The sequence below is a fragment of the Acanthochromis polyacanthus genome, chromosome 1 (genome assembly GCF_021347895.1).
Source record: "Acanthochromis polyacanthus isolate Apoly-LR-REF ecotype Palm Island chromosome 1, KAUST_Apoly_ChrSc, whole genome shotgun sequence".
In the NCBI taxonomy this organism is placed as follows: Eukaryota; Metazoa; Chordata; class Actinopteri; family Pomacentridae; genus Acanthochromis; species Acanthochromis polyacanthus.
In genome coordinates this window covers 38,850,512-38,866,241 of record NC_067113.1, presented here as the reverse complement: position 1 = coordinate 38,866,241, position 15,730 = coordinate 38,850,512, and the positions used below count along the sequence as shown (strand labels likewise).

The 15,730-nt window shown below is 36.1% G+C and overlaps 1 protein-coding gene across 2 annotated transcripts in view; it reads right to left on the bottom strand.

The window, feature by feature from the left end:
- The window catches only part of LOC110963757 (calcium-activated potassium channel subunit beta-4), a 33,285-nt gene extending 20,178 nt beyond the window's left edge, over positions 1-13,107 (bottom strand). For both annotated transcript variants that reach the window (XR_007944099.1, XM_022212228.2), the window contains exons 1-2: positions 10,147-13,107; positions 4,362-4,532 (exon numbers count right to left, since the gene is read on the bottom strand). Coding sequence is in view for 1 of the 2 variants with exons in the window: in XM_022212228.2 (XP_022067920.1) it covers positions 4,362-4,532; positions 10,147-10,473 (498 nt within the window). In the remaining variant the exon portion in view is untranslated. The remainder of the gene's footprint in view (positions 1-4,361; positions 4,533-10,146) is intronic.
- Between the last annotated feature and the right edge of the window lie 2,623 nt (positions 13,108-15,730).

Genomic DNA, 15,730 nt, shown 5'->3' with positions numbered 1-15,730 from the left:
CTAGTTCAAGACAGATGCATACGCAGTCCAAAATGAATTGAAAACCATCTCTAAAACAAAGACAAAAACTTGTTAATATCAAGTGGAATAACTGTCCCAACCAGTCTAAATTCACACCAAAAAACAAATGAACAGTTAAGATCACGGCTAATAACAGTTTCAAACCACTCAGAAACCAAGTCTGAAACCAGTCTAAAAACCAAATCCAAAATAAAGCCAAAACCTTTTCCAATTAGTCCTAAAAACGATCCCAAATCAGTGTGAAACCAACTCCAAAAGCAGTTCAAACCCAGGCTAAAATTATGCACAACAACAAGGGAAACGAGTTCATAACATGTACAAACAATCCAAAACCAACTGAAAACTAGCTCCAAAATAAAAAAGCAAAAACTAAGTCAAACACCAGTCCCAAACTAGTCTAAAGCCAAGTCCAAATCCAGTTCAAAACCAGGTCTAAAATCAAGCCAAAACAGTTGTGAACCAGTCTGAAACCAACTCCAAACCCGAGCTAAAATGTGCAGAAAAACAAAGCTTAAACCAGTTTAAAACAGGTTTTAAAAAGTTCTCAAACCAAATGGCATCCAAGACCCAACCAGTTAAAGGGGAACTTCGGTTTTTTTCAACCTGGGGTCTGTTTTCATTTCATACATGTGAGTGACGGAGAAATGAATTTTCGACATAGCTCCAGTATTTAGCCAGGCAGGCAGCTTAGCAGCTCAGCTAGCAGCTCAGCTAGCGAAAAGTATGGGGCAACTGGCCCCCCCACGTCAAAGTCCGCTCTAACGTGCTTTTTTCCCCACACTGACCGGCTCAGATAGTCTCAACGAGTGTCCCACAACATACTAGAGATGAGAAGTGAAAGAAAACCTCCACATTACCTGGCGATCGCACTTTGTTGTGGTCTGTATCCAAAGCTCAGGACGCTAGAAAATAAATCTCGTTCTGAAATCGCGCGATAGCTCACAGCAAAACCAATCACCAGGTAATGTGGAGGTTTTCTTTCACTTCTCATCTCTAGTATGTTGTGGGACACTCATTGAGACTATCTGAGCCGGTCAGTGTGGGAAAAAAGCATGTTAGGGCGGACTTTGACGCAGGGGGGCAAGTTGCCCCATACTTTTCGCTAGCCGAGCTGCTAGCTGAGCTGCTAAGCTGCCTGCCTGGCTAAATACTGGAGCTATGTCGAAAATTCATTTCTCCATCACCCACATGTCTGAAATGACAGACCCCAGATTGAAAAAAAGCGAAGTTCCCCTTTAATAGCCCAGTTTTAGGTCTAAAAACTGTCCCCAATCAGTCTGAAACCAACTCCAAAACCAAGACTGAAATCCTGCCCACAAACAAGCCACTAAACCGTTCTAAATCAAGTCCTAAACCAGTTTAAGACCATTCTAAAACCACTTCCAATCTAGAGTTCAGCCCCAAACCACCTGCTGAGCTCAGTTATGACTTTTTATCCTTTTAAATTAAAAGTATAGACACAGAACAGCAGCTTCAGTGTTGATATTGATGAAATCTCTCCAGACATCGGCCTGACGTCTCGGTTAAATGAAGCTAACTGATGTTCTCGTTCTCAGAGCTCAGAGGCGTTCAGTAACAGATCTGAATGTCATGTCAGTCATCTGGTTCACGGGCGGCTCCATTAACCAACCGCCCCCTATAGACTCAAACACCAATTAACTGCCACATCTCCGCCTGGCAGCTGTTCTACAAACACCACGTCCATTTTAGACAATTAACGCTCCCATCTGACTGTCGCTAAAAGGTCGCCGAGCTGAAAGTCCGACCGGAGCGTTGGTTCAAGGAAAATGACTGTTTTTATTACCTGGATCTGAAGTGGCGTCCAACATTTACAGCAGCTAGAAACAACATTTCACCATTTTATGTAAAAAAGTTCCATCTTTTGTGTCTTAGCTGCAGCAGAAGCCATCATTTAATGAGCCTGCTTTAGTTGGATTTTGTCGTTTGCCGTTTTGGTCCAACGCTAAATGGTTTTAATCCAAGCAACGGTCATTATTGTGCTGGTAAATGTCATCAAAGTGAGCTAAAATGAGCCTGAATCAGTCCCACAGTGGGGAAATTTGCATTGTCATGGCAGAAAAATGGATATGGAATGAAAAGAAACCAAAATTTAGTACCAGTTGTAGCACAAAAAGACGCAAAAGAATCACAATTATACACAAAACGACAGACACAAAAATACAAAATTACCACAGAGAACAACAAAATAAACACAAAAAGACACAAAACAACAACCAAACGACAAAAAGAGACACAAAACTGTCACAGAAATACACAAAACATGAAAATAAATACAACAACCACAAAAAGACAACAAAAAATGACAAAAGTATCATAAAAATACACAAAAGTGGGATAAAAATATGCAAAACTATCATAAAAATACACAAAATGACAAAAAGAAACAAAAATACCACAAAAAATACTAAATCTACACACAGAGTCACATAAAATACACAATAAACACAAAAGGTTGTAAAATTATTATTATAAACATTTCTGATTGATTGCTTCAAATAATTACATTTAGTCTCTGAACCGCAGACTTCTTTTATAAAACAACTACTTGTGTTATTCTATCTAATGTGAGCAGAATCTAAATTAAACTACTGTTAAATAATAAACAGAATATTTAGAATAAATCAGATTGTGAGCTGCAGATCTGCACTCGGACTGGATATTTTTCACATTTTTTATATTTCCTGTGTATTTAGGTGTTCTATGTGCTACGTGCCACAAATAAACTGGTTTCTCTGAGGACCAACAGAAGCTGTGATTTCTGTCTTTCTTCCAACCTGTTGATGACGCTTTTTATTTTATTATCTTTAAACTACAGACCTACAGTGGGCGGAGCCTCGGTGGTTATTTCATCAAAAACCCGTCTCTATTCGTCCTCGAGGATTTCTGAATGAAGCGTGACTCGACTCTTCTCCCTGTGTGTCTCCACATCACCGGTTGCCGTGGCGACCCAGGGCGGCATCGACGATGACGCGCCGCCCCTCCCCCTCTATATTTACTCTGTTGCCGTGGAGACGACCCAGACGGGCACTAATGAGGAAGACGTTTGGTTTTCTTTTATTTTGGCGAGTTCCTCTCCTCCATTCGGTGTTTTTGACCTCATGAGCCGATCGAAGGCTCTAAATCTGATCCGAGGAGTCTAGTTAGACGCAGATCCACGAGTTTAGAGGTTAATTAGAGACACAGCCGGGACAGAAGACCATTAAAACATCAGTCTCTTAGTGACGGTAAATAATTACCACAAAATGACAACAAAGTCAAGCAAAAATAACCACAAAGAGACAAAACATCCACAAAAATACACAACTACAAAAACATGAAACGACAATGAGTCAAAATAACCACAAAAAATACAGAAAACATCCACAAAGAGACACAAAATGACAACAAAGTCACGCAAAACAACCACAAAAATACATAAAACAAACAGAAAGACACAGAAAATTGTCACAACATGACAACAAAGTCAAGCAAAAACTACAAAGCAACACAAAAGACAAAACAACCACAAAGACACAAAAACCACAAAGACACACAAAACAACCACAAAGAGACACAAAATCACCACAGAGACACAAAACAACCACAGAGAGACAAAAATGACCATAAAGACATACAAGACGTCTTCTTTGCATCCTGTGTTTCTTTGTGATTGTTTTGCATTTTGTTTTAGTAATTTTGTGTTTTTTTGTGGTGATTTTGTGTGCCTTTGTGGTTGTTTTGAGTGTCTTTATGGTTCTTTGTGTCTCTTTGTGGTTCTTTTGTGTCTGTGTGGCTGTTTTGCGTCTTTTTGCAACTGGTATGCATGTTTTTGTGGGTCTTTTTGTGGTCGTTTTGTGTCTTTTTTTGGTAATTTTGCATCTGGTTGTGGATATTTGTGTATCTGGTTGTGGTTATTCTGTGTATTTTTGCGGTTGTTTTGTGTCTCTTCGTGATTGTTTTGCGTCTTTTTGCATCTGTTTTGGGTCTCAGTACTTTTTTGTGTCTGCTGTCGTTTCATCAGTTTTACATGATGTCAGTCGGTTTGGAGTGGATTTCTGGCAAATGTTTGTAAAAACGATTGGAATCTGCATCAGGTTAAATCAGGTTAAGGTCGTAAAAACATCGTTCACAGGTGGTTCCTTCCTCTTGCTGTTCAGTGTGTTGATGTCAAACTTTAATCTTGAACTAAAACCAGCACATGGACCAACCAGAACCAGAACTTCTGGACTCTACAGACCTAATAGGACGGTTTTCTTACTTTCCACGCATAATCTAATTTTCCCGGACTAACAAACACCCTCGTCTCTCCACTAACAGGATTAGATCTGATTGTTTTTTACCTTCGGGTTCAGGACCAGCTGCTGCTCGTCGAAGTGCAGCAGAGCCACCGAGTTGGACTCCGAGTTGTTGACGAAGATCTGCAGGCAGGGATAAAGCGACGTTCCTTTACAATCAGCTCCACAGGTGAAGACGCATTCGAACATCTCCTCTGGACGCAGCACCGACACCACCTGTAGGGGGCGACATCAGTCAGGAACTTACCCAGAAACCAAGCAGCAACTTAGAGGCTGATTTATCACAAAAACACAAAAATAAAATGTTCCAGGACTTTTTCTGCATTGATGCATCTTCAGTGAACTTCAAAGAGGTTTTTAGCAGCAATAAAATGAGAATAACTGAGGTTAAGTATGCTAATCAGACTTTTGCTTACTCGTCTTGTTTTAGTTGTTTTAGTCATTTGGTTTGAATTATTCTTTATATCTTTCTGCACTTAATCCCATCAGACTGGACTGTGGTTCATTTAATCGATTGCCTAAACTTTTATTCTACGTTTTATTTCATTTACAGAAAAGGAAAACAACTCGTGGAAGATAGTAATGTTCACAATTTAGATAACAGGTTAAAAAAGCAGCAAATATCTGAAAAATAATGATATATTTAGTGAATTTAAAAACAATAAAAATGATTTTATCGTCACACAAGCTAACATACCTGGTTAGCTTTAGCCTCATTCTTTTAATGTGATTTTACCGTTTGTAGCACTTTACTAACTTGTTAGCTTTACCCTCGATATCATGATTTTGCATCCGTTTGTGTTCATTTTGTGCCTATTTTTTTAAACCTATGTGTCTCTTTGTGGACACTTTTGTTTTTGCAGACAAAAGCTAGCATTAACTTACTTAGCTAGCTAGAGCTAATAAAATCTACCTATAGTTGTTGTCTGTGGTTGATTTGCGCATTTTGTAGCTGATTTGTGCGTTTTTGTTGCTGTTTTGTGTATTTTTGCAACAGTTTTTATCATCATTGTGGTCGTCTCATCTCTTTTTGTGTCTTTGTCGTTTTGTCGCTCTTCATTTTCAGTAACTTTCCAGTTCTTTCGGTGTTTGCATTGATTTCACAAAAGCTAGCATTAGCTTAACTAGCGGGCTAGCTACAGCTAATAAAATCTGTCTGTAGTAGTTGTTTGTGGTCATTTTGTGTATTGTGTTTTCTGCATTTTTGTGGCTGTTTCGTATCTCTTTAACATTAGCTTAACTAGCTGGCTAGCTACAGCTAATAAAATCTGCCTGTAGCTTTTGTACATTTTCTTTAAGAAAAGTCAATAGTTTCCATTGTAAATCTGCCATTATTAGCATTTTAAAATGATCCATTTCCTGTAAAAATTTGACACAAAAGCGACAATAAAGCAGATAAAACAAAAGCTCAGTTTACTGTAATCGTGTGTTCAGGCACGTTTTTGTCTAAATTATGTCTGATTGCTCCTTACTGGACTGAAAAAAAACAACTGCAGATATGAAAAAAATATAAATCCACTGAAATACTCCATTGATCTGTAGTTATTAGATAGAAATCAGAGTTTTCTTCCTCACTCAGGAAGCTGCAGTAAAGTCCAGTAAAGTGCTGTGATTTATTTTACGTATGCGGATTAGTGGAGACTCTGGATTTAAAAAAACAAAACACTCTCCATAATGCACCAACATTATTCTAAGATGATGCAATAAGCTAACGGCCGAATAAATCAGGCCGGGATGAATTCATGTGAGAGCAGGAAGTGATTTATGAGACGCTGCACAAACAAAGATCCTCGGCAACGAGAACCCGAACGGAACCAAACTCACTTTGTATCGACGACAAATAAAGATTAGATCAGAAATAAAGACCTGAAGCTGGAAAATCAAGTAATAAGTTCCACATCCTGTCAGAAGTAAAGGTCGAGTTTTAGCTCCGAATAAGAGGATTAGCGGGACGTAACACGACGGATTTTAAACTTTATTACAGAAACTAAGCTTCACACTGACGACTTTCAGCTGCAATCGAGTGTTAAAGGTGAGATCTGGTTTTCTGAGAGAGACGGGGAAGAAAGAGGCTGAAGAGAGTGGAGCAATGAGTTTGATTTAGCTTCAGCCGCCTCTACAGCTGTCCAGGCTTCCTGCCACTTTACTGTCACCGGGTTGTTCTGGCTGCGGCTCAGTTTGTTTTTCCAACAAACCAAGCAGCTGCCAGCGAGCAAAACACTGAAGAAACTCTGATCAAAGCTAGAAAACGAAGGAAGAGACTCGGATGAAACTTCTGTAAGAAAAAAATGTAAAGAATTTACGACAACAAAAAAAATAGTTTCCTCGTCTGAAAAAAATCAAAAAATTCAGCAAAAAAATTCCACAAATTTATAAAAATTTTCAAAATCTTCACGAAGATTTTTTTAAGTTTCCTTTAAAAGTTTTATTTAAAAAAATTGGAAAGAAATGAAAATAAAAGAATTTAAAAAATCTAAAAATTGTAAATATTTTCAAACAAATTAATAAACATCTTCCACAAAAAGCCTAAAAATATCTGAAGTGATTCCATATATAATCAGTAAAAGTTCTAATATTTTCTTTAAGAACAAGCAGAAAAAAAACAAAACAAAATCCAGTGAAATTCTCTGGATTTTGGTGGATTTTTTTCAGATTTTATTTTTGGTGGATTTTTCCCCCAAAATGTGAAAATGTGGAAGTTTTCACTGTGAATATATAAAGATATTTTTCTACATTTTTAAACTTTCAAACGGATCAATTTGAAAAAAACAAATCTGTTTTTCTGTGATGATATTTGTGGTAAATTTGTGTTTGAATTGACGGCTCGCTGATCAATGCTGTCAGATGTGATCGATCGCTTTGATCGGCTTCATCCTGACGAAACTGATCTGAACTTTGGTTTAACGCTTCAGCTCACGTAAATACCGCAGTTTGACAGCAGCAGGCCGTCAACGAGGAGTTTATTTACAGCAAAGTCTGAGTTTTAGTGCAGATTCTGGATTAAATAACGTGTCGATCGTGATTACAGACGACGTTTCTGAGCTAAATCACATCCAGACTGCTCACATTTACACCAAATACTTTAAGAACTTTCAGGACAGGGATTAATTTCTACATTATTGTCAAAATATAAACAGAATTTAACCACATTTCTACAACACGATTTCATTTCTCACCTTTATTTCATATAAAAGGTTGAAACTATTCAAGAAATCTGACAGAGGTCAATAGTTTTATTCATTTTTAATTAACTTATTAACCATTTAGTTTATAAAAATGCACTTTAAAGCCTTTTCTTTGGTCCAAAACCTCTAAAATATTCAGTTTGATTAAAAAAAAACTGAGAAAAAGCAGCAAATACCAATAAAACCAAAGAAAGAGCCGTTATTTCCACCGTTTCTGCCAATAAATATCCTAATAAACTTCCAAATAACAGCCACAAGCCTGCTTCTTATCTCTGATAGAAACCTTTTTAATCAGCTTAGCCTTTATTTAGTCCATAAAATTCCACTATCACTCTATTTTAATGCCTTTTTAGGTCTAAAACCAGCAAAGTAATCAGTGCATGTCGGTTTATAACAGAGAAAATGAGAAAAAACTACAAGAATCAAAGTTAAAAGGCACTTTGCAAGATAAATAACTGATCAGATTACTCTTCCAGAAACTGATTCAGCACTAACCAGTCATTTATACTGTTTCTAATGATAAATATCCTCAATAAAACTCTAAATAACAGCCACAACGCTACTTCTTACCTCTGATATTCATTAAATCCGTCTGTTCGTTTTGAATCATCGTAGCCATGATAGAATCCATAAAAATCCACTTTAACTGTAATTTATTTGGTCCAAAACCTCCTAAATAATCAGTTTACAGCGATATAAAAATCAAGAAAAAGCAGCAAAAAGCTCCTAGAACGACGATTACGAGGCACTTTGCAAGATAAATGAATAATTTATCAGATTAACTTCTAAGTAGCTGTGACTCGTTTCAGCTCTGATCAGGCATTTAGTCCATAAAAATCACATTTTTACTGTATTTTTATGCATTTTCTTTGGTCTTAAACCCTGAAAATATTCAGTCTACTTCTAGAATCTGCTCCTAAAGTTCAGATTTATGTCGCTTCTGCAGGACAAATGAATAATTTAACATCTGGTTATTAATGGTTTCAGGAAGAATCTGCTATTTACAGCGTTACTGCTGATAAACATCCAATAAAACGGTAAATAACAGCCGGTTTATTACGTCTTAATGCTTAAACTGATGCAGCAGCTGCTTGAATTATTTTAATATTAATAGAAGAAAAACATCAGTGCTGCTAATTACAACAAAAAGCACGATAAAAACTAAAGAAAACATCTAAAAACACATTTAGCCGTTTTATTTTTAGCTGTTTTCAGTGTTATTGTTGTAATTTACTGCTGAACATGAAGTTTATTATTTAATGTTGTCCAATAATAAAGAGTTTTTCTACAATAATTAACATTTAACTGCAGTTACTTGTGAAATTCTTCTGATAAATCTTGAATTGAAGATAAAAATCAGAAATAAAAAAATGTTTTTGAGATTTATGATCCACCACTAATTTCTCTGTTTAATATTTAAAGATGTATAAAACACCAAAACACCTAAAACCAGCACATGAGTCTAATAAATACATGAAAAACCAAAGAAAAATAACTTGGGTGCAGTTTAAGCAGTTCTTCATAAAAAACACATTTTGTATTTAAATCAGCTCAAAGTCTCTTTTTTCTGCAGATATTTGGAGCTATTTTTCATTATTTTAGCGTTTTATTTGTATTTTTTACGACATTTTAATAAATAAAGCAAATAACGAAGCTTTAAATTAGATAAAAATAGCATTAATTTACAGACATCTGCCGTCATTTTCACCGGTTTTACAGATTTTAATGTTACATTATTCTTCTACAGTTTAACAGTAAAAACATAAATATTGGTTTGATTAAATAAAGATAATAATGATGCTTCAAATTATCTTAAATTAGCACCATTTTGCAGATTTTAGCAGCTCTTTTCACCAGTTTTAGCATTTCTATTTTAGTTTATCATATTTCTGAGTTTCTGAACATTTTATTAAATGTGAATGTTTTAATGAAGTAAAAGCCATAAAATAGCAAAAAATAGCATCAATTTACAGTTTTCTGCTGTTATTTTGACCAGTTTTACAGTTGAACACTATTCACTGCTTCTAAGACTTTTTACAGTGTATAAATGTGAACATTGCTTCGATTAAATGAAGTTAAAATAATTTTAAAGTAACTGAAAATAATTAAACTAAAATGTCAACAAAACTGTAAATGAGAATAATTATAGGAAAAAAATACTGCAAATGACAGTTTTACAGTGTTTCAATTCTACATTATGACAGTTTTATGAGATTTTTAAGCGTAAAATAATCTGATTATTGTTTTAATTCAATAAAGACAAAAATAAAACTTTAAATGAGACAAACTGTTTAAATTCACACTGATCTATCTAAAAGGTGTAAAAATGTGAATATTGTTTGGATTAAATAAAGTTAAAATAACTAAAAATGAACAGAAACGTGAGCTAATTCTGAAAACGTGAATAAAACTGTAATAAATACACAATAATAAAAGTACTAAGAGCAAAAATGCTGCAAACAAACGCAGTAAAGTCACAGTTTTTCAGTAACTTACAGACAAACAGTAAGTTGCTATAAAATCTACAGAAACCTCTAAACACTGTAACACTACTGATAGTACTACCACTGATAATATTACTACTATCTGGTTCTCCGGAGCTCCGGAGCTCCAGCGGCAGCTCGCAGCCGCTCTGCCCGCCTCACCGTGCAGTTGGCCGGCTTGCTCTGGAGGCTCTGCAGCGTCGGACTGAGCCAGCAGAAGCCGAGGATGAAGAGGCTCAGGATGCCGCAGGCGATCAGGAACAAGCCCAGCCGGATGCTCTTGTCCTCGGCCTCGGAGTACTCATAAGACACCCGGATCTTCGCCATGGCAGCCCCGCGGACAGCTCCGCTCCGCCGGCATGGAGAGGAGGAGGAGCACCGGGGGATGGAGGAGGAGGAGGCGCTGTTCTCCTGGAGAGGAACTGGTGGCTTCTGGTTCCTTCTGTTCTCCTCCTCATCTTCTTGACCTCCTTCCTGGTTCCTCTTCATCTCTGCTCACCTTCATCATCTTCACTGTAAAAAAACAAAACAAAAATCTTCTGCGAGGAAAGGTTCCACAAAAACAATCTGCACTTTAAAGATGCTCACAGCACATATAGCAAGGTTCTGAGAAGGTTCTGCAAAGGTTCCGGTAGCATCTACAGCAGGAGGCTCCCAGAATGTTCTTCTTAAAAAGCAGGAGAACTAAAAATGTTTGATGATTTTAAACTGTTCTGCCTCAGAGTTCTCCAGACCAAATGTTGGAACACTGAGAACATTTCATAGATCCTTTACTGTGTTCCCTCAGCAAAATCCCTAGAACGTTGCAGCCAGAATGTTCCACCTTTATCAAATCTTAAGAACATTCCTCTTTCGTTGGTTGGAGAACGTTGTTCTATCATTAATGTGGAACAGCGCTTTATAGCAGAACGTTCTTTAATGTGTTCCTTAAAATCTCAGACAGGAAGTTCCACTTTGTTAATATATCACGTTACAGGAACGTCTAATAAAGAACGTTCTGTCATCTTAAGCCTCAAAAACATCTGGAGAACTTTTTTTAACGCCGATTTGAAAACGTTCCTCCTCTGTTATCGTAGAACGTCATCTGGTTTAGTTTATTTTTAGAACTTTGGCGTTCGCTGAAATCATCTCCATAAACACGAAGTTCTGACTAGAACCCGTCCAACCAGAACTCCGGTGGTTCTACTTCTGGTCATGTGACGCGGCCTCCAGCAGGTTTCTATGGTTTCATTCGTCTCTCTGACGACTGAATCCAGATTTGTGTTGTTCTGTTACATGCTGGATGAGATAATCCTCTTAGTGAAGCAGAACACATGAAACATCCTCTGGTTCTCAGTCAGCTTTAGAGAACCACAGAGATAGATTCTGTTTATCTGTTCCTAAAGTCCAGCTTCATTTTAGGTGTTGAAACATAAAAAACATGTTCTAATTGAACCTGCTAGCATCTACTGTGGATTAGAACCTCCTTTATCTGGTTCTAGTAGAACTGAGGGATCCAACAGGTTGGAAGAACCTCAGCTTCAATATTTATGTAGACATGAGACACGAAAACAACCACAGAACCAACAAAAACAACCACAGAACCAACAAAAACAACCACAGAACCAACAAAAACAACCACAGAGTGAATAAAAATCACAATAAAAAGTGCAAAATGACTGAAACGAAACACAAACTGACAAAAGAGACACAAAGCACCGAAATTTATCTAGATGCAAAACCACTCTAAAACCAGTCCAAAACCATGTCAAAAATTAAACTAAAACCTGTCCAAAACTAATCTAAAATCCAGTCTGAATCCAGTCTAACTCTAACTCCAGGACCATGTCGAAAACCAGTTGCAAGAGACCTCCAAAACCAAGTCTGAAACCAGTCTAAAACCAGTTCCAAGACCAAGTTCAACCAGTCTAAAATGACTCTAAAACCAACTCCTGGACCAAGTCTAAACCAGTCTAAAGCCGGACCACAAGAGTCTAAAATCAGTCCAAAACAAAACTCCGGAACTAAGTCCCAAAGAACTAAAACTAAAGAATCTACAAGTAGTCCAAAAGTGGTCTTAACCAAGTCTGGAACCAAGTCTTAAAGCTAGTCTAAAACCAACTCCAAAACCAGTCTAAGATAAAATAAAAAACAAATCTAGAATTAGTAAAACTCAACAAGTAAAATTAGTTCAGATCCAACGTAAAACCTCCATAAAGCCACTCTGAGCCACTATAAACCGGTCTGAACCGGTCTGAACTGGTCTGAACCACTATAAACCGGTCTGAACCACTATAAACCGGTCTGAACTGGTCTGAACCACTATAAACCGGTCTGAACTGGTCTGAACCAGAACCAGCAGGTTTACTGAGGAGAACTGAGGCTGTTCTGAAGGTAAAACGCTTTGATTTCCGTTAAAGATGCAAACTGTCGTCTAAATAAAGTCTTAAAGCAGTTTTCTGGTAAAACTTGAACCCTGCTGGATGTTTTACGTCTTTTTCTTTCGTTTTTTTCAGACTTTACGGTGAATTCTGAACACCAGACGATAAAACGGTGGTTTTCTCTGCAGCCTCTAAACCTCGTCGACCTGCAGGGTTTATCTGTTACGTCGATAATCAGGGAGGCATGTGGCGGATTATTATGGTCTGTGCAGATCAAAAGATTAGAAATGATAACGGACATCGGCCTCGTGTTCCTGCAGAACCCCAGCAGAACGTCAGCAGAACGTCAGAATGAAAAGGAGCCGATGGACAGCCAGCAGACAGTTGGTGTCGGATTTAAAGCCGAAAACAAAGAAAAGCTCCGAGGAGAGGAACATTTGGAGGGAAATCTACAAACAAACAGCAGAAAAAAAACGAGATTTACCATCAAACAATATTTAGATTTAACATGAAGCAGCAGACTGATCTGATGAAGAACTCTGATCTAAAAAAAATAAAAACGGGGGAAAAAAATTTAATCTGGCAGCAAAAGTACCAAAAAATATGTAACAGTTAAAAAAAACAGCAAATATTTTTAATTTACTGATATTTTTAGCTGATTTAAATCCATAGAACATATTAAAACTCACATTTATGTAAAATTTTTATTTAAAATACAAATTAACGTGGATATTATTTATTATAGTATTCCTTAAAAAGCAAAAATATGTAAAAAAAAAAAAAAAATCTTGGAAAAAATAAATCTGTAAAATAAAAAGTATAAATCTGTAATAAAGTAAAAAAATATATAAAAACAAAAAAGAAAAATCAATAAAAAAAGGTAAAAAGTATACAAATAAACAGTTGTAAAAATACAAAACTATATAAAAAGTAAAAAAAAATCTCTTTATTTTCAAACTAAAAATATCTGGAAAATTTCAGCAGCTTTTAATGCAATAAAACTGTAATTTTATGGTCAAATACTGTAAAAGAAAATATATTTCTAAAAATACTGCTTTTTTATTTTTGGCGATTTTACTAAATATTATCTGTAATTTAATAAAACGGGGAACATTTTTCAAAGATACTGATAATTTGTGGATTTAAATACAGTAAAACATTTTAATTTTAAAGTCACTGTTTATAAAAATATAATTTTTTGATTTTTTAAAATTTTGTTATTTCAATTTCAAAATTAATAAACTCTCCTGTAATTTAACAAAATAAAGTTTGTAAAATAACTTAAAAAATGATTTCACATTTTTTAGTCCTTATAAGCACTTTTTGCAATTTTGCAAATATCTACAAAATAAAAGACAAAACAACCACAGAGACTAAGAAAAACTCAAAACGACCACAAATAAACACAAAACTACAAAAATAAATAAAACAAACTGAAAAAAATCAGAAAGAGACTAAAAACAATCACAAAGAGACACAACATGATAAAATGCAGACAAAAAGACAAAACAACCATGAGACTGAAAAATAAAAACAAAACTTTAAAGGAAGCGTTAAACTTCTGAGCGGCTTTCCTCAGTCGCTGCAGAAACATCTGGTTTGTTTTAATTAAGTCAGAATTTCCCACCTCGAGGTTAAACTCATTTTTCATTTCTCAAACAACTAATCAAGGTTGGTTTAATTAAAAGTGAAAAAACGTTTTAATGAAGTGACAGAAAGAACCCGAGGCCACAAGTGATGAATTCATCTCAATATTTAAGCTTTTTTTTTCAGCCTCGACGACAAAGAAACGAGAAAATTAACCCGCAGGAGATTCAAAGACTGAAGAACAGAAACAGTAAAACTCCACTATTTGGTCTAGAAAATAAGAAAAACTGTAGAATTTGAAGCTTATTTCCCTCTCCTGCACCTTCAACATGTAAACATCTGAGTGTTTCTGTGCTTTAGTCATTAACAGACGCTTTCAATCTGCTTTTATCGCCTCATTAAGTCTTTTACTGCTTCTCCTTCCACAAACTCTGCAGCTCCTGTTGTTTGTTTCCTTTTTACTTTCAGCTGCAGTAAAGAAACTGCAATAAAATCCATGAATTCCCTGATTAGTTGGTGAAAAACATGTAAACTGGAACATTGTCTGGTCAAACTTTAACCATCACGTTCTACTGATGTTGGAGAAACGTGGACCAAAGACTGGATTCTAGTAGAAACATGGATCCATCCACAGATAAACCTTATAGGAACTTTATGGAGACACTAGACCACCACACTTTCTTCCGTTTTTAAGGAAAAATAATTAAAATTCTGTCCTCTATTGGATCCATTCAGTCTTTCAGATCTACTGTAAAATATTCGAGCTGTTTCTTCACCAACTTTCATGTCTTCTGAAGTTTTATTTCTGGCAAAAAAATACTTTACAGAACTTTGTTTTGGTCCTAAAATAAGATAAATTAGCTCTGAACTAAACCTAACAGCATCAACACGTTTCAGTTTATTATCATTGATAAATTATAGATGAAGTGATTGATCTTCTGTTTACTGCAGATGTTTTCATTCACTCAGTGGATTTTTCTGCTGCTGGTGGAGCTTGTGTTGGTTTGTGGCGCCCTCGTGTGGACAAACCTTGAAACAGCATCAACAGCCTGAACACATGCAGAACAAAAACTGTGGTTTAAAAACGACGCTTTAGAACCAAATATCTGCTTCTAGAGCTGCAGGAAGATTCAGGTTCCATTAAAATCTGTGAAAACGCAGCTAAAAAGAAAAACAGCCTCCATCAGACTCAATAACTTCGCCAGGATTTATCCAAACATTTCGGTGACTTTTAGCTCGAATTCAACAGTTGTCAGTCATATTTATCCTTTAGATTCAGGTTTTCAACACATTTCTGCTCTCAGATAACTCATTCAACTGTTCAGTCCCATCGGACTTTTTAAAAGCTGATGCACAAATCCAAAAAAATATGAGAAATGCATGAAGAGATTATGAGAACTAATTAAAAACTACCCTAAAAACATTCAAGATGAGCACAGAGAGGCTCAAAACATCCACAAAAACTCAAAATAAGACTCAAAATGACCTCAACGATGCTAAAAAAAACAGAAATGCATTTTCAAACCACCACAGAAAGATGCAAAACAACAAAAAAACTGTTCCAAAAGAACCAGAAGTCAACACAAAAAGCTGCAAAACAATCGGCAAGAGATGCAAAACTGCAGGAAAAACACAGACAACCACGGCAAAAAGACACCAAATGACCTCAGAGATGCAAAACAACTCGAAATAAATGAAAAGCTAAAGCAGCAACTGACATGCAAGAGATGGAAAATGTCCGGAAATGGATTCAAAACCACAAAACGACCACAGAGACGCTTAAAATGAACCCAAAGACC